A 19,734-nucleotide genomic window follows, 5' to 3' on the forward strand; every position below is an offset into this window, starting at 1 on the left:
GTTAGATTCCACCTTACCCCCCACCATTTAAAAGTGTGATATGTTAATGATTGATGAATCTTGGGAAAGCTATGAAAGTCTTAGTGGTACTGCTCTATAAACTTTCTGGTGGATTTGAAAGTTTTCAGGATTAAAAATAAAAAAATAATTAATGAAGAATTCATAATTTTTAGAAGGAATGGTTACTGACTAGTTTACTGTGAACATGATCAATTAACCATTTTGGTGCCTATTTTGAAACATGTATTTTGGTTAGAGCTACCTATTATGTAAATATTAAACATAAGATACAAGATTGTTGCTGTCGGAGTTATAGAGATTGCCCTGTTAGAATTAAATATTATACATAAGAATTAAATATTATACATAAGATACAAGATTGTTGCTGTCGGAGTTATAGAGATTGCCCTGTTAGAATTAAGAGAGGATACAGTGCTTTTAAAATAAATTTTATAGAATTTTTTAGCTTGTTTGTTAAAAGTAGTGAAACTACAGAAGATACAATAGTAGTTTAGTAAGTTTGAAGTTAAAGTATCAGTAAAAATAGTTTAAATGTTTTAAAAGAGAAAAATCACAGAATTTCATAGTAAAATACTTTTATTTAACTCAAAATGATTTTTCGATAATACCATCTACCCTGTTGTAAGGTTCAATCTGAAAATATTTTTTAAAAGCATTCCCTTTTTTGGCTAAAAATTGCTATTAGGCCTGTTGCTTAATTGTTTGCTCAGTTTGAGGGAAGAAAGGGAGGATATATATTCAAAACTATAGGTAAAATGAGCACCTTAACTCTGCATGAAAAAGTCTCCTGTAGACTATTTAACTGGTAATAACTAATCTTGGTTTATCTATCTAATTTTCCTAAACTGTTTATCAGAAAATGTCAAATTTCAGTATCTAACAGACATACTGTTTATTCCATTTTTCCTAAATATGACTTAATTCTTTCCTTCCAAATAAGGAACTCTCTTTGTTGCCGTGAAATTTCACTGGATCCTCTACACATGTCCACAGGGGTGGTTTTTGTGTTTTTTTTTTTTTTCTTTCTACACCCAAGCTTTTACATTGCCAGTACCAACCTGACATACATTTATTATGTTACCAACTTCTTTAAACTTACAAAGTTTAACTTAAAAGAGAATGTGTAGAGAATGCTTTAGTAAAGAAGTATAAAATATGTTATAAATTTAATGCAATATGTTTAGTTACTTTTGCCATGCCAGTATAGAAATATACTATTTGAATTGAGTATTGTTAGTTCTATTGATAGTGCATAAAGGCTCAATAATTTTATAATGAATATTAAAAATTTTTTTTTCAAAAATTCTAACCCAGCCTTAGAAATTGATGTGCTCTGTGGTGTCTAGCAGCATAGGTAAAATGTAATGGGGGGGAAAAAAATGTAATGGGGTAGTTTGGGTGTATGATGTCTTGGCTATTATTAGTACAGTCTCTTGAGTTCCAAGTGAAAAATTAAAAGTGTAATGCCCATTTTATATTTTATTTTACCTTATTTTATTTTCTTGTCAGCACTACTCCATCTTCAACAGAGTTTCAGAGGGTTTAGAATTTGGGGTTGTCTTAAAGACCTTTCCCAAAGTCTTTTTTAAAACTTAAAAGGCAAGCAGAGAAGTGCAGTGTATTATGTTTAATTTTGGGGAGATCAAGTATCTATTAATTCTTGTGTTCCCTCCTGCTGTACCAAAAGTAAATTAATTTTATTTTCAATCAAGGGAGGAGAAACCTCTTCTAGTTGTTGAAGCTCTAGTGGCATCAGAGACTAAGATTCAGAGCCTAAAACCTTTGCATTGGAAAGCTAATAAAAAATACATGTCTCTCCTGCCTTGCAATGAGGAAGGTGATCTCCTTATTCCCCAGTGATGCCCTGTGACCTAGTGAAGGGTTTTGAAAAGGGATGTCCATCTAAGTCTCCTTGATTTGGGAAGATTGCCTGACATGGAGCTTTGAAAAGTAGGTGGGAACATTCTCAGGAGTTACATGTTCAGATCAATCTTAAAAATATTGTTTTCCTTATCCTTTTGAAAGAAGTCTTCTCTGAAAGAAGACAGACAGAATATACAAGCATACTTCAGAGATCTGGCAGGTTTGGTTCAGTACTACTGTGATAAAGTGAATATTGCTGTAAATGGAGATCACAGGATTATTTTTCTTTTTCCAGTGTATATAAAAGTTATATTCACATTATACATAGTCTGTTAGTTATTTTTACATTATTTGTTGTCTGTTAATGTACAGTAGCATTATGTCTTTTAAAAAAAAGTATGTACTTTAAAGATACTTTATTGCAACAGAATTCTGTAAAGCAGTTATCCTTCAATTAAAAAATGATTAAGAAAACAAAATAAAGATAGACAAGAGTTAAAACAGAAAAAAAGCAATACTTTATTGCTAAACAGTGCTAGTCATCATCTGACAAATGCAAGGTTGCTACAGACCTTCAGTTTGTTTAAAAAAAAAAAAAGGCCACAATATCTGTGAAACTCGGTAGAGTAAAGCACAGTAAAATGAGGTATGCTTGTATTTAAGATAATCTCCATGGTTGATCTTGAGCCATGCTGATTTGCGGGTTCCTTGACCATGATAAATCAGAAGGGCAATTATTTTTATTATAATTCATCTGGAATAATTTCATACTATTTTGGGGAAGAATGAAAAGAAAGCTAAAGATAGCTGATGAGGCCACATGGAATAGTAACCTAATTTGCGGACATACCATCTTAGTAGAGTACAAAGTATGAAGCAGGCAAGCTGAGAGCTAATAGTGGGGGGAAATACTCAGTCTAGTGTCCTGGATGAGGTATAGCTTGAGAATGCATCTCTGATCATACTTTCATGTATGTAAGGACATAATAAAAACATTTTCCATTATATTCTCTGTTTCATGGCTTTCTGATTCAGGGTACAGGCAAGAATGGTTGATACATACAATAAGTATATTGTGCCTTGCTAACATTTTACTCTCTGTCTCAAAACTTCTTTTTGATGCTTTCCCACTCAGCAAGACAGCTTCTTGATAGTTCTAAATGGTCTTTCCAAGTACCTGTTATCTTTAGTGATGATTTCCGAAGACCAACATTTTTTAAGTTGAGAGATTCACTTAAATTCTTGCTCCACATGGCAACCTAGGATCACATGTTAACTAGAGGGAGTTTTTCCTGGGCTAATTATTGGAGTGATTGTTACTCTCTTTCCTGAAAAATTGTTATTAGCTTGATTTTCTCGTTATTTTATTCCCTTGTTAGGTTCCTAATAAGTTCCGCTATCCATTCTACTATGAGATGTGTTGGTACGTGTTGGAGCGCTATGTGTACTGCATAACCAACCGCTCTCACCTAACTAAGGAATTTCAGAAAGAGTCCCTTAGCATGGGTAAGTGTTCCACCTACATGAACTTCCAAGATACTCCACAGGACTGAGGGTAAGGCCAGGAATACTCCACAGGCTATTCCCCAGTTGTTTTGTTTTTATGGTTTATCTTTTTACTTATCTACTTAGAAGTACCGAATCCACTCATTGAAGTTGAATACTGGTTACAATTGATCCTCCCACCCAGATGTGAATTATTAGGGCTAAATGAAATATTTTGGCTCTCATCTGGTGTTAGTACTTTGCTCCTCAAGAAAGTAATCAGTTGGAAATTGATCAAGTGGTTAGGACTCTGCACTTTCACTGCCGTGATCCAGGTTCAATTCCTGGTTGGGGAACTAAGATCCTGCAAGCAGCTCTGTATGGGCAGAAAAAAAGTCTTAACATGTTGTATTGTGTAAAGAATGGTCTTTGGCACAATAAAAACTAGGATTGCATCATCAGAGTTACTCTTAACTGTATTTCAGGCACCAAACTAAGCAGTCTGTATACATTAAGTTGTTATTGCCTGTGAGGTGTATATATATTATCCATATTTTACAAATGGTGACATCAAGGTTCAAGGAAATTAAAAAACTTGCTCATGGTCTAAGAGTTAATAAATGGGAATGTTACAACTTAAGTCATGTTGGTAAGATTCTAAAAATGTATATTCTTCTGAGTTTTAATGTCTCCCTAACTTACATCAAGAGAAATATTTTATTGGATGTCAAGGTAGTTTCAGTTACACATTTTTAGGCTATTCCATTCCTTGAAAATAAAGAGGAGCCAACACTGCCATATCCTATGGTCACGTAAGCAAAATACTTTTTTGCCTTAGCATTTCCTCTGAGGATAATTGATGTTGTCATTTGAAAATAAAACATGCTCAACAATATGTGAAAGCAGGATACAGAATTGTATATATAGCATGATCCTAATTTTGTTTAAAAATACATCAAGTCGTAGTTATACACATATGTATAGAAAAAGATGGAAAGAAGATCCATCACACTGTTGAGTTTCTCCAAGGGTGGAGAATACAGGATGACTGACTTCTTTGCACCTTCCTGTATTTTCTAAATTATTAATAGTCAGCATTTATTACTTTCATAATAAAAGATTAGTTAACATTTAAAAATTCTTCTTTTATCAAAACTTTCTTTTGTTTTGACTATCAAAATCTTTCTTTTAAAAAATATTCACGTTGTTTTATTAACCATGTTGCTAAGATTTTGATTCCAAAGCTTAATTTTATGGCCAAAATTTTGAACAAAGGCAGTTTTTAAATATATATGCTTCATGTTTTTGTTGTTTAGTTACTAAGTCATGTCTGACTCTTTCGCAACCCCATAGACTGTAGCCTGCCAGGCTCCTCTGTCAATGGAATTTTCCAGGCAAGAATACTGGAGTGGGTTGCCCCTTCCTTCTCCAGGGAATCTTCCTTGACCCAGGGATCGAACCTGTGTCTCCTGCATTGGCAGGCAGATTCTTTACCACTGAGCCACCAGGGAAGCCAGTGTGCTTCATATTAGTACTAGTCTTTTAAAAGATAATGAGATCATAATCCTCAAATTAAGTTTGAACTTGAAACTCATTTACAGCTATTTTCATGGGTAACTTATTTCAGCACACTGTTTATTAACTGCACCCTTCCCAATCTTTTAAAAATCCAGTTGACCGTTGCCTCAGTTATCCTATTAACTCAGGATCCTGTTTTTACCTGTAACTGATTTTCAGCAGTAGACAAATGGGTTGGAGTAGGGAAGACCATTTTTAAACTGTGGTAACTTTGTCATTTATAACATCAGGGTCCCTCGAATACTACCTATTTCTCTTGTTGATCACATGGCCAAGTGGCACATTCATACCACATTTTCTCTTCTTATTGGCAGATTTGGAGTTAAATGGATTGGAGTCTGGAAACGGGGATGAGGAAGCAGTAGACCGAGAGCCCCGGCGCTTGAGCAGCAGACGTTCTGTCCTCACCAGCCCTGTAGCCAACGGGGTCAACCTAGATTATGATGGACTGGGCAAAACGTGCCGAAGTCTTCCAAGTCTGAAGAAAACTTTGTCTGGGGACTCATCCTCTGACTCTGGCCGGGGTTCCCAGAATGGCCAAGTGTGGGATTCCCAGTGTAGCCCCCGAAAGGACCGACAAGTGCATCTGACCCATTTTGAGCTTGAAGGCCTTCGTTGCCTTGTAGATAAATTGGAATCTCTGCCACTGCACAAGAAATGCGTCCCCACGGGGATAGAAGACGAAGATGCTCTCATTGCTGATGTGAAGGTAAGGGTTCGTTGTGTTGCATAATGGCTGCTAACCTGGCTAGGACAGTCAGTTTCTGGATTCTGAGAGAAAATTCTGGAGTTTGGGGTGATCTTGGTTCAACCAGAAAGAAGTTAAGAGTGCGTGTGTGTGTTTGGGCTGTGCAATGTTTCAGTTCCTAAAATGAGGTTAGGTCCCTGTTAGAAAAATGCGAACATCTGTGTGTTCAGTTAGGATTTAAATCTAATCTTAAAAATGCAGATATCAGGCTGACCCTAGAAAAAGGGCGAGCCTGAGAAAAAATGTTTATATTAAGAAACATTATTTAGAACTTAAGTTACACTCTGATAAAGAGGCCTATTTCAAAACAAAAATGACCAGTAAAATCTCTGGCAGTCTTATCCCAAGCACATTTGTTGTTGTTGTTCAGTTGTGAAAGTGAAGTTGCTCAGTGGTGTCCGACTCTTTGCGACCCCATGGACTGTAGCCTACTAGGCTCCTCTGTCCGCAGCATTTTCGAGGCAAGAATGCTGGAGTGGGTTGCCATTTCCTTCTCCAGTCGTGTTCAACTCTTTACAACCCCATGGACTGCAGCATGCCAGACTCCCCTGTCCTTCACTGTCTCCTGGAGTTTGCTTAAGCTCATGTCCATTGAGTCAGTGATGCCATCCAACCATCTCATCCTCTGTCACCCCCTTTTAACTCTTGCCCTCAGAACTCCAATACTTTGGCCACCTAATGCGAAGAGCTGACTCATTTGAAAAGACCCTGATGCTGGGAAAGATTGAAGGCAGGAGGAGAAGGGGACGACAGGATGAGATGGTTGGATGGCATCACCAACTCAATGGACATGAGTTTGGGTAAACTCCAGGTGTTGGTGATCAACAGGGAGGCCTGGCGTGCTGCAGTCCATGGGGTCGCAAAGAGTCAGACACTACTGAGCGACTGAACTGAACTGAGCTTCAAATTTACCTACATTAAGACTTAAATACATTGGGGCAACTTCTGAGAAAAGTGTCATTTTAAATGTAATTCATCTTACTGCCAAATCAAGTTTCTTCATGTTGTATATTTTTCTTCTTTCTCAGTAAGTCTCCCAGCATTCAGTTCAGTTCAGGCGCTCAGTCGTGTCCAACTCTTTGCGACCCCATGGACTTGCAGCACGCCAGGCTTCCCTGTCCATCACCAACTCCCGGAGCTTACTCAAACTCATGTCCATTGAGTCGTGATGCCACCAACTATCTCATCCTCTGTCATCCCCTTCTCCTCCCACCTTCAATCTTTGCCAGCATCAGGTCTTTTTCAAATGAGTCAGTTCTTCACATCAGGTGGCCAAAGTATTGGAGTCTCAGCTTCAGCATCAGTACTTCCAATGAATATTCAGGACTGATTTCCTTTAGAATGGACTGGTTGGGTCTCCTTGGTGTCCAGGGGACTCTCAAGAGTCTTCTGTAACACCACAGTTCAAAAGCATCAATTTCTTCAGCACTCACCTTTCTTTATAGTCCAACTCTCACATCCGTACATGACTACTGGAAAAACCATAGCTTTGACTAGACGGACCTTTGTGGCAAAGTAACATGTCTGCTTTTTAATGCTTAGTAATCTTCAAAGTCCTACCCACTCCTCATATATTGGTCTCAAAGAGACGAATTTATTTTTAGGGAATCCAGGTTTGAACTGTTTGAACTGGAGAGAGTTCTAATAAATCTTTTCTCATATATCTCATATAAAACTAGTGCGGACTACCCCAGAGGTCCAGTAGTTTAGACTGAGCTTTCACTGCAGGAGACATGGGTTCAGTCCCTGGTCAGAGAACTAAAATCCCACATGCCACCCTGTGTAGGCAAAAAAAAGTGACCATTAATACAAACATGAAAAAGTCTTTAAGTCACTGTTTGGAATTATGTCTTCAGCGCAGGGCATGGGTATGTGTATTAGAAAGCCAGTTAACCATTTGTAACGTGTTATTTTTAAAATCTTTTGTATAGATTGTTTTAAGCCACAGAAAAATTTATAAGGAATAATTTTATGTGACTTTAAGGAAGATGGGCTAAATATCTCATAGTACAGCTTTTTTATTCCTGATCCTTATACAAGTGTTTCTTGGCTACCACTAAACAACCAGCTGAGGTTCTCCCTACCTTCTGCCAGATACCTCAGGAAAGAACTCCAAAGATTGGGCTAAGACCTAGACTTCTAATTTTTTTAGTTTTTTCTTTCTTCAGTTGACATTCTAACTATATCTTATTATTTATGCATCATTGAAATGATAAAAATTTTTAAGAGACTAAAAGGATTGGTAACCTAGTGAGGTTGGTCCTCTCCATAGTGATAGAACCTAGGCAGTTAGTTTTATAGTTTAGTTTTATAAAGTTGTTATAGACAAGGCAGGTGGTATTGTGGCTTGTGTTTATGGGAGGAAATAGCTAAGTTCCAGGTAGGTGTGGTCCTGTATCTATAATGATTGATATACTGCGCCAGAACAGACTTAACCATACTTTTCTGTATTCACAAGCCAGTTCCCAACCTCGCTTCCTACCCCTGAGTGAACAAAGGACACTTACATTTTTTGTTTTTCATTGTGATGAGCCATATATATTTTCCTGAGAGTTTGAGTATAGCATCTTTTTGTTTCTACAGAAGTTTGTCTCTTTTTTTGGCCAGGCCACACGGCTTGCATGATCTCAGTTCCCTAACCAGGGCCTGACCCCGGGTCACAGCAGAGAAAGTCTGAAATCATAACCACTAGGCCACCAAGGAACTTCCGCAAAGTTTCTTTCTTCTTTCTTTTTTTAAAAATTTTATCTTGGCGGTGCTTTGTGGTGTGCAAGATCTTAATTGCTGGACCAGGAATCGAACCTGTGCCCCCTGCACTGAGAGCATGGAGTCTTAACCACTGGACCACCAGAGAAGTCCGGAAGTTTGTTTTTTCCTAGCTATTCTGCCATGGATGTGGAAAACATTAAATTGTGACTTTGCTGACTTACTAACTTGTATAATTGCCTTTAGGAACCCTAAGAAGGAAGGTTTTATAAGTTTATCTCTCACTAATGTTCTTTTGGCTTGGGGATCTGCATTTTTAATTTATGAAAAAGAGAAATAGCTTTTTAATCCCAGGTGATATCTATAGATAGATTTGATTTCATTGAATCCAGTTGTAGTAAGTCATTATAATTCACTAGTCAGTTGTACAGGTCAAATGGCATGATAGAAATACACAAACTATTAACTAATCTGACCAAATTCAGGGAGATAGTGAGGGACAGGGAAGCCTGGCATGCTGCAGTGCCTGGGGTCACAAAAAGTTGGTCACAACTTAGCGACTGAACAATAACAGCTCTTAGTTAATATAGTTAAATAAGGATATTTATAGAGGCTACTGTAGTAGGGGAAAATGTAGAATGATTTGTGTCAAACTTCAGGCAGAGTAAAAGGAGGCAGCACGAAAGGGAATGACTTAAGAAGAGCCATCTAAAGAGAGCTCTTAACACCGTGACAAGTGTCCTAAGAGAGCTTGCTGTTTATCAGGAGCCATGGAAAACATGGCTGCCTTTGCTCATTAGACAGAGGTGGCCTAGAGACCAGGTCATAAGAGAACGAGTGGCCCAGTAGGATGACTGCACAGACTGGCAGTGTTTGAGTTCTCCCTTATTTACCCAGTACTGAATCAAAATGTAGCTGATTGCAGAAGACAGAAGATTTAGAGCCCATCTCTGCAGGTAGTTTCAGTTAAGATTAAATGGATTACTTATTCCTACATTTGACTTGTTATATTTAATTTGAGCTTTAGATAATAGTGAGTTTCAGACTTGAATATTTTGAAAACCTGAACACCACCAAAAAGAAAAAAACCATTGGATAGGGTGGGTGCCAAATCACTGCCCAGCTGGAGACTGCAGTGCTGAAGATCTTAGTGCTGTGGTAACACAGGCTACACTGCAGCGAAGGACTAAAGCAAGCCCAGAGTTTACCCTTCCTGTGACAGAGTGGGATGGTCTCTTGTTGTAGCCTATGTGGCTCTCACAAATAACTAGGAGAAGAGGTTAGAGGAACATTGGTGGGATGAGATACCCATAATTACATATTCCCTGGGAGAAACAGTTTTAGTGATGTGGTTAAAGGGCTTTGAAGCTTCTAAAAATGTTCTACAGCATTGAAGAAAGAATCATACAGAGTTGCAAGGGGATTGGATGAAATATGGGGCATTAAAAAAGGTTGACTTATTGGCAAAGTTAGGGGAAAGTAATGAGCATATATAAAGTCCTATTTGGGAGGGGCTATAAAGTACCTTGACTCCTGATCTAAAATTGAGAGGCCATGTCCTTGAGAGATGTTGAGTAAAGAGGCAGGACCTGGAGTAGTATGTATAGTGCAATCCCATTAATGTTTTAAAAAAGTATCTTTGTTTGTATGTGCTAAAATTACAGTGGGCCTGGAGTGGGCATGTTAACTACTTACTGACAGTGGGTCATAGCAAGCTGGTGGGAATCAGCTGGAAGGCTGAATTTTTAATCAGACTTTATTGTTTTCTGTTTATTTTGGTAATAAAGCAGCTCTTAATGTATGTATAAAAAGAGGCTCTTAATATATCAGTACATCTGGCTGCCCAACTCAGTTAATGAAACAGTTTCAGTGTTTTTGAATATTGTTCTACTTTCCTGTTTTCTCTAAGACATTTTGATAAGCTTGGCAAAAATGTGACTGTTGGGCAGGATACTGGATCAATAAGAGCCTGTTTTCTCCTTCTATAAAATAACATCTACCTCAGTGGAGATGCTGTGAAAATTACAAATCTTTGAAATTCACTTATTTCACTACTGTGAGTAATCCCTGCCTGCTCTCTGCCAAGAACCAGGCTTAGTGTTGGTATAAATATGCAAACATACTGTGGACCAAACCCTTGGGGGACTTACAGTCCAGTGGAGGAGCAGGTATTTTAAGTGGGCTAAGAAAGTGAGTGACTTCTAGGTTTACAGGTGCTGGACCTGACCCTGAGGACTGGAGGTAGATTCTGTCCTGAGGGAAGGAGGCGCCATTCTTTTCAGTTAACTGGTTAAGACCCTTTCATGTTAGATGATGCAGACTGATGACCACAGTATTATGTAAATGATAATTGTAACTATGATCTAAAAATTTATATGAAGCTCTACCACAGGAGGATGATGGGACTGAAGCAGAGTTACGGTTGTAAATAAAGAAACACGACTCAGAAATTTTCCTTCATCTGACACTTTGGGAGTGATTTTGACACTAACAAAGAGAAGAGCTGATAGAGGGCCCAGTATAATTGGATTTTAATCCATTAAGCCAGAAGAGGAGGGGAAAAAAAGAACCTGTATAAATGAAACTTCACTTGTAGTTTTTACTGATATTTGTAATAATTCACATTCTTACTGAGTAAAAAGTTTTGAATAACTCAGCTACAAGGCATATAAAGTTAGATTAAAACAGATACAATTCTTTAAAAATGTTTTCATTATAGTCCTGTATTATGTAATGTTCTTACTAATTCTCATCATTGTTGCCTACCTTTTATTATGAATTAAAAGGAGAAAAAAATTGGGCCTTATTTATAATGTGTGATTTGGGAAGTTACTTGAAGTGAATTTCTGAGTGTCCTATCTGATTTTTGTTCTTTCTTGGTGGCCTCTAGAATTTGTGCTTGCTACAACTTGAACTTGTGTTTTGTTTTGGAGTAACTTGTTTCTCTTAAGTATTTGTGCATACTGTATCATCCCTCGAGATTAGATAGCACTAAGACCTAAATAAGCATTTTCCAAGAAGACCTCTCACAATGTTAAGGAAGGTTTTTCTAACATAATAGGCTAATTACAGAGAGTCTTTGAGTCCTAAAAGTACAAGTTTAGGATTAGAATGACCATTCACACATTTCCAGGAAGAGTTCCACTGAAGAGTACGGAAGTCTCTCCTTCCCTTGGTAAACTAATGTCAGAAGTAACCATGCTGCCCCTGGCACCAGAGCCCCAGGCCTCAGAGAGCCTACTCGGCCTTTGACTCTGCAGGAGAAACTGGCTGAAACAACTGTCCTGGAATAAGCTAGAATAAATAAGCATGTTTCCAGTGGTAAGAGCTAGGTTGTCAGTGGCCTGAGGTGTTTATTTCAAAGCTGCTTCTGTCATTTCCCAAAAAGTCAAGTTACATTTGTTAGAGTCTAAAAGTTACATAAATCTGGCCCCAATATACTGGATGCTGAAGCCTGAGAAGAGAGTGCCCCTTGAGTCTGAGTTTAGCCCTGACTGTGGCTCGGTGAGCGCACAGTGGGTGACGCGTGTCACTCGAGGGGCAGTCAGAAGTGGCGCCACGATGTGTGACCGAATGGGGGGCTGCTTGCTTCATCCAGGCGATGCCAAACGACAGGAACAGGAAGAGTTGCGGGGGTGCCGGTGTCCTGAGGATGGAGTGGTGAGAGAGAGGCAGAGTCCGCTGTTAACTGGGGCCCCAGGAGACCGGCAGGTGTGGAGGCGGTGCTGGCCCTAGGTTCCCGGTGCCTGATGCCGAAGCAAGGGAGTGAAGCTCCTGAGGGCGCACCTCAGCTAGTCTGACTTGGTCACCGGGGAGCCGCCCGCAGCTGGGCGGCTCTCACGGTGCGGTCTGGGGCAGAGGCCGCCTCAGTTGTGGAAGTAGCTGAGATGAACAGACGGATGGTATCGGGTCCCTCGGTGGGAATGTGTCATGCCCAAGGTGTTTCTGGAAACATGTGCCAGTTCTGGGTTCTGGGCTAGGGGAGGGGCAGCGGGGGCAGGTGAGGCGGGCCGGTGGTGGGGAGAGAAGGTAACTCCAGAGGCGCTCGGCTCAGGGCCGGGCTCCGCAGCAGAGGCTGAACTTCGGGCGACTCGCTGTCTGCCCAGGTGCGAGGAGAGCCCTGTGTGCAGCCCGGGGGAGCGCGGCCGTGACAGGGAGGTGACCCTGAGGGCCGGGGTGTGGACCGTGGCAAGGACGTTTGAACGCGGGACCGACTGGCACGGGTTAAAGCCTTCCCTTCCCTCCGCTGGCGCCTTCCGAAGTCGCCGGCGAGAGCCCTGGGGGCCGGCCCTGGGCTCGGCCCCAGCTCTGACGGGGCGGTGGGAGGGAGAGGGCGGGGCGGCGACTCCCTCCCAGCGGGCTCTCCTCCAATCGTCGCGCGGGGAGCGCTGCCCAGCACGCCCCTCCTGACTCTGCCGCAGGACGCTGGGCCCTCTGCTGGCTCGCTCACTCGAGCTCGGCTCCCCTCCTGCCATCTTCCGTTGCAAAGCATTTCTGGGAGCTGCATGTGGGTGACGCAGCAGCATTGTTCGCAGGCACAGGAAGCCGCGGCTGAGCTCTAGGGCTCGAGAAGGAGCGCAGGGCTCTGCGCGCCGCTCCCTCCGGGTAGCCTGAAAGGTGATTGCCCGACTGCCCTGCCTTAGGCGCCCTGGGAGATTTCAGATTTTTTTCAAGTAAACTGGGATTTTTCCTAGAGGCAGAACACCTAACTCCTTCAGCACAACTTCCAATACAGAAAGCAAAACAAAGACGCTGGGGAAACTTCATCCAAGAGCTCGGCAGCTCCAGAGGACGGGAAACACAAGGTCAGGCGGGCGGGCGGGCGAGCCCTCCTGGTCTGGGGTGTGTGGTGTGTGGAACTGCAGGGACCGGTCTCGGTGGCGGAGAGGCAGGAGTACTGCTTGCCGGCGAGTCCGGGATAGTGCTGAGGTGTCGGTGGTGCCGTCGTCACTGCACTTGTTCCCTCTCCCGGTGCGATGTGCTTTCAAATTGGGTCATTTGCCTTTGGGAGTCTCTTCCTCTTCTCCGCCCAGGCTACCGCGGTTCTCTTGTCCCCTTCCTGGGCTGTGTCGGGTGTGGGCTTGCGCTTGAACATTCTCTCATGCCAGGAGGCTAGATAGGCGTCAGCCTTTCCGCACTCCACCCCCGCTCCCTGTCCCAAAACCCCTCTGGTGAAGGGTGGTGGCTGCTTTATATGGTTTCTTTGAAGGGCCTCAGCTGGAGTCTGCCTTTTTTGATGAAGGCAGGGCGTGCTTGGTTGTATGGCCCCAGTGAAATAGGACTTGGAAGGAAATCTGCATTTCCCTCCACACCCACACAGACCCTAGTAACTGAGTCGTGCCTGTGTGAACAGCTGCCCCCACACCCCCACACCCTCCACCCCCACCCCAACACAGACACAATTTATCCACCTACCCTTCTCTGTCCCCCACAGAAATCTTGCAGGTAGACTGCTTTTGGTGATAGTTAGGTTCCTGTTCTACTCTTGAACAATTGCGGATCTTTCTGTGCAGTCTGTTTTGCTGAAAGTGGAAAGTCCCTGTTTGTGGATAGTTCAGTGCTCTAGGGGCGGAGGAAATGGGCAGAGTCCTACTCCGCGTTAGCAGTGCGAAGTGGGGGAGGGGAACTCGCACTCCCTAGCACACATTTTGAATGGACCTGAATTTCTCACCCCAGGGAGATTGGGAGCCGGAAGGAGCCTGGTCCCACGTGGCACCGCACCCCGCCTCTTCACCCCCAGGCTGTGTGGTGCTAGCTGGAGGCTCCACAATAGGATGCCATAGCAACTCGAAGTAAATAAAACGTCTGCAAAGGAAATCAATTTGGGGGAGGGAGAGAGGCATCTGGGGGACTTGGCAGAGGGACTCATCCTGGGGGAGCTTCGTGGGTACTTGTTAAAAGGTCTTTCTGAGTCCTAGCTCTGGATCTGGAGCATGATCGTTAGGTTAAGGATGGAAAAACTTCGTAGAGAAATGCCTCATGCTTCAAGAGTCCTGGTCTCTAGGCACAGAGCCCACAGGATTCTGAGAATGATTATTAAAAATGGCCCAGGCATGCTGGCCTGTCTAGGATCAAAGTTTACTTTTTCTTGAAACAGTTAATATCCTGTATACATCTAAAGCAATCAGAAAGAAATTGTGTAATTTGTCTTCTGGATTTGTGTGGGGGGGCAGGGGTTGTTGTTTTGCAGTTGCCATTGCTTTAGGGCTCATGAGGTCAGATGAGGAGAGATTTCATTGTGCTAGAAGGTTTGGTACTGAGACATTTCTGTCTAAAACATAAAAGATTTGTTTCAAAATAATAACCAGTGTGACTCACTTGAGTGGCAGTTTCTTACTGTTGAATTGTTCCTCAAGGCATTCAAACTAGATTGGCTAAAGGCATGGGAACTATTGCCCCTGAGATTGTTGCTGCCCCCTTAATAGGAATAAAGGCAAATAAGTGACCATGTGTGCATATGGGTACGTGTGTGTGCGTGTGGATGTGAGGGAGAGAGATTTGAGAATGAGATTTCTTTAATCAGCCTTCGAAGAATGGAGTCCTGGGTTGAATCAAGATGTTAAGACCCTGCTATTCATATTAGCCAATCCTTTTTTTTTTTTAATTTTTGCCAGTCAGTATGTAAAGTTTTACTGTCATGTATAGAACTATGTGACAACACTTGACAACGGTAGCGTGGTCACAGTGAGCACACAAGTGCAGGGCTGGAAGTAAAGGTAAATTTAAAGTCTTGATAGTTTGAGTTCTCTTCCATCTTCTGTTTGTTTCGCAGTGGGTCTCTATATGAAGGGAAAATGTTGAAAGTTGCCAGCCTGCTCTTCAACTTGGTGCTTCGGGGAACTGAGGCTGAGTCTGTCTGGATGCTGTTAGGAGTGGTTGACTCTTTGTTCACTATGTCCTCTCTTCCCCTCTTCTCTCCTATCTCTCCTTTAGGTTTTGCTGGAGGAGCTTGCCAACAGTGATCCCAAGTTAGCCCTCACTGGAGTCCCTATAGTACAGTGGCCCAAAAGGGATAAGGTAAGAAACTATTCTTGAAGCTGCTGAAACATTTTGCTGGCTAACCATTACCATTCCAGGAAGAAAAAGAACAAGAACAATCAGAGGCAGACAGGTTTTGGTGCATTAATGTGAACTGACAGAAAATCATTACTCAGTTCTGTTTTGACTCTTCAGTCAAGCTATCTTTGGAGGTGACTCTCTTAACAGACTGTCAAACTAGAAGACCTGCCTCCAAGTTCAGATGCCAGCGTGTGCATTTGTTCACCAGAGTAGATCGGTTCCTATCCTTCTGCCCCAGTGACTCAGTTCTTTTTATAGATCTGATGTAAAATTAGTTAAAATAATTAGATATACATTTAAAAGGCTAGAACGTTTCTTCATTGAAGTTGAGACCACACTCTCAGTTGATTCCCCTTGATTTGGACTTTTCAGTATTGAATTGAGAAGAGACGAAAACAGCTACCTATTAGTTAATAAATTGTCAGTTAAGAATTTTCACGTCCCTTCAGTCAGGTCCTGTATAATTCTACCCCATATTGTCCTTTGTCAAGGTCAGTCATAGAATTCTGATCTTGGTCATGAGTCTGGCAAATAAATTGGGCCCTTCTTTGGTATTTCCCAGCTACCACTTGCAGAGCCATCACATCCCAGGGACATTGAGGCAAAATATAAAGGTGTGTATCTAAAACATGTCTTTGGAGAACCACTTCCTCCTTCCTCAGTGCTTCTGTCCCGGTTGCCTCCTGCTTGGCCACATGGGGCCGCCGTGAAACAGCCTAGTCCTTCCCGGCCCTGGCTATTGAGTGTTTGTGTCCAAAAAGTGTTTAAGGCACGGTGGGAATTAAAGAAGTGGGAGACACAGTCCTTGTTCTTAAAAAGATCACCAGCAGGGCAAAATGCAGGTGCTAAAATTATAAACATATACCTGAGAAATTTATTCATGCTCAGCTATTTTTGGAGTGTCTGCTATGTGCCAGAATTGTAGGGTTGAATTTAGAATAATAAAGAATAAGACTTGTTGCTCCCTCAAGTAGTTTCCTGTCTGCTTCAGAAGTGTATTCTGAATAATAATATTCAGGATAAGGAAATATTGGAGGGCCCCTGCAATACCTTTGGCGCATAGAAAGCTTCAGGAAAGGGCAGCTCAGTAGAGTGAGAGGGATGTGGCTGAAGTAGTCTGAAGGGATTGGCAAACTTTTTTTGTGAAGATAATGTGTAGGTAAATAAATGTAATAAGGATGATAATTTTTTAAATTTTGCAGGCCGTTCAGCCTATTGCAGTTTCTCAGTTCTGCCACTACACTAAGAAGCACCCATGGACAAAACAAAAATGAGCATGGTTTTGTGCCAATAAAATTTTGTTTACAAAAATAGCCTGTGTGCGATTTGCCCTCAGGCCATAGTTTGCCAGGCCTTGTCATCTTCTACCCACTCCAGTCGTTAGGCTGCCTTATATGTTTGACCTCACTGCTTTCTCTTTCCAGCTTAAATTCCCAACCCGGCCAAAGGTGCGGGTTCCTACCATCCCCATAACAAAGCCTCACACTATGAAACCAGCCCCACGGTTAACACCTGTGCGCCCAGCCGCTGCCTCTCCCATCGTGTCTGGAGCCAGACGGAGACGAGTGCGATGTCGAAAATGCAAAGCCTGCGTGCAAGGAGAGTGTGGTGTTTGTCACTACTGCAGGGACATGAAGAAGTTTGGGGGGCCTGGTCGAATGAAACAGTCCTGTGTTCTCCGGCAGTGCTTGGCAGTGAGTGATCTGCTGGGTAAAGAATACGGGGGTGGGGTGTGGTGCCGGGGGTGGGACTGAAATATACATATTGTATAGACTGCAAAACTGGAAAGAAGATTTTGCTGCCTTTATGGCTCTTTGCATTTTGTCCCTCTTGTCTCTGGATTTAGAAGGAAGGTGTCTAATATTTAACATAATCTAATTTAATTTTTACCTAATTTTCAAATGAGAGACTAGTGTTTGAAGAACAGATCACTGCAGTCTGTTCCCTCTTTAAGTGGATTAGAAAGGAAGGACCTGGGAGGCCAAGGATAGGCCAACTGAAAATAAACTGTTCCCTGTTGGTCTTTACTCCTCAGCGAGTTGACTCTTCATATCTTCTTCTTTAGTCATTTTCCTGCCAAAACCTCTTTTCTCTCCACCTGGTCTCCATGCTCTCTTAAGTGTTTACTGGAGAATTGCAGGAACCAAATTGTCCATCTTCAGTTAAAGGGAAGCTGAATGATAAGGATCTAAGCCTGCTCTTTTCTTGGTTTCTGTCTTTGTCCTCTTATAGCCCAGACTGCCTCACTCCGTCACATGTTCCCTCTGTGGAGAGGTGGATCAAAATGAGGAGACACAGGACTTTGAGAAGAAACTCATGGAATGCTGTATCTGCAACGAGATTGTTCATCCTGGCTGCCTCCAGGTGAGGAAAGGCTTTAAGGGGCCCATGAGGTGTCAGCTAACAGAGTGTCTAGAGTCTCTTGAGTGGAGCACAGGAGAGTGGGACATCTGTCACGAGAGGCTGCTGAGGGTCACAGAGGGGTCTGACATCTGCTCTTGATTTGAGTGTCTGTATTCGATGTTAGGCACTGTACTAGAGCCTGAGGCCAAACTAGTACACAAAATAGTCCTGGTTCCTGCCCTCGTGGCACTTACAGACTGGCCTTGGTGGGTGTGTTCAGAGTCCCCAGCCATCGTGGAATAGAGTAGTTTTGGAATGTCTCACATTTTTAAAGCGTCTCTGTTACATACTTCATTGTATCCGTGGGTTATTAGTTCCTGAAAGATGGTGAGAGTAATACTGTCAGCTGACATTTAGTGTGTGTTGAGTCTGTGTCAGGCTCTGTGCACACCTGGGGTGGTAATAGGAATTCCTTGGGGATCCAGTGTTTAAAATTATGGGCTTTCACTGCTAAAGGCCCTGGTTCCATCCCTGGTCAGGAACTAAGATCCCACAAGCCACACAGCTGGACCAAAAAAAAAAAAAAGGTAATAAGGAGGTTTAAGCCTTAACCTCAGATATTGAGTCAGCTCTTCTATCATGGACCTTGGGCCCAGGTGTGTTCAAAAGCTCCCCAAGTGATTCTAACGTGCAGCCAGAATGGAGAAGCACTGTTTTATATGACTCCTCATTTAATCTTTAAGACAACCCTGTGAAGTTGAGTCTGTCTTAGATTTTCTGTAAATCTAAAGTACATTGGTTGGTGCTGGTAGTTTCTTGGTCTTTCTGAAGGTGTCAACTATGTCATGATTGCCACCTGGCTGACAATGATTATATAAGACACTGTTAATTGTGAGAAGCAGCCCAGTTTCAGACAATTCAAATGTGAAAAAATATGTATCTTGGATTTGATAAAATAGGGTATTATCGTCATGATGATGACAATGGTTAGTACACAGTGTTTACTATATGTCACACATTTTTCTAAACATTTTATATAATATTTTATCCATTTAATCCTCACCATTACCATGTAAGGTAGATATTGTTATTTATCCTCATCTAACAGTTGAGTCATAGAGACCTGGTTACTAGTCTCCAAACCAAAGCCACAATTGCGTCATAACCATTATGCCCCACACTCAAGATCACACTGGCACCATTCCTGTATGTTCAGTTCCTTTTACAGAGTGGCATGGGGCCCTCCGGAGAATGTATGTGTCAGGGGAAGAGAACCCAGATTGGCTCAGACTCTTGGGAATCTTCTCTTGGAGTCTAAATTTGATCAATGTAACCAAGAGTGAGGGTGGCCAGTATCCCACTGGCTGAGAGTAAGGCCAAATGGCTCTTGATTTTGTTTTTTTTTTTTTCCTCCCCTGTAGACCAGAGTGTTATAAGAGTGAGTAACTCTTCCCAACCGTGTGTCTGTGATACATTAGGTTTTGTCTGTTTTTTAAATGAGACAGATTTTTAATAACCGCTCTCTGCCTGTAGATGGATGGAGAGGGGTTGCTTAATGAGGAATTGCCAAATTGCTGGGAGTGTCCAAAGTGCTACCAAGAGGACAGCTCAGAAAAAGCCCAGGTAAGGGAACGTTTCCAGTCTTGCACTGTGAGAAGGAAGCAAATGTCAAGTTTGGAAATAACGTTTGCCTTTGCATGTTTTTTCTGACCCAAGAGATTATTTTTTGTTTGTTATCTTTTTTCCCCTTTGGTTAGCTATTCTTTTGAGTTGTAAATTTTGGTTTTGTTTTTTTTTTTTTTTTGCATTATTGAATATTGTTCCCCCTGGGACTCTGCAAATTCCCAGTGTTCTATTACACCCTGGGGCCCTTGAAAAAGAGGAGCCACAGCTGGACTGTTTGAGGAGGGAAGTGAGGTGAGCTTGGTCTG

General features: G+C 42.0%; 1 protein-coding gene across 3 annotated transcripts in view; it reads left to right on the forward strand.

Moving 5' to 3' along the window:
• Positions 1-19,734, forward strand: part of KDM2A (lysine demethylase 2A) — an 89,677-nt gene that overhangs the window by 60,678 nt on the left and 9,265 nt on the right. For all 3 annotated transcript variants that reach the window (XM_020887766.2, XM_020887764.2, XM_070457711.1), the window contains 6 exons: positions 3,264-3,390; positions 5,262-5,656; positions 15,335-15,418; positions 16,885-17,154; positions 17,693-17,824; positions 19,337-19,426. In XM_020887766.2, the coding sequence (XP_020743425.1) occupies positions 3,264-3,390; positions 5,262-5,656; positions 15,335-15,418; positions 16,885-17,154; positions 17,693-17,824; positions 19,337-19,426 (1,098 nt within the window). The remainder of the gene's footprint in view (positions 1-3,263; positions 3,391-5,261; positions 5,657-15,334; positions 15,419-16,884; positions 17,155-17,692; positions 17,825-19,336; positions 19,427-19,734) is intronic.

This window comes from Odocoileus virginianus, chromosome 28 (assembly GCF_023699985.2).
Source record: "Odocoileus virginianus isolate 20LAN1187 ecotype Illinois chromosome 28, Ovbor_1.2, whole genome shotgun sequence".
NCBI lineage: Eukaryota > Metazoa > Chordata > Mammalia > Artiodactyla > Cervidae > Odocoileus > Odocoileus virginianus.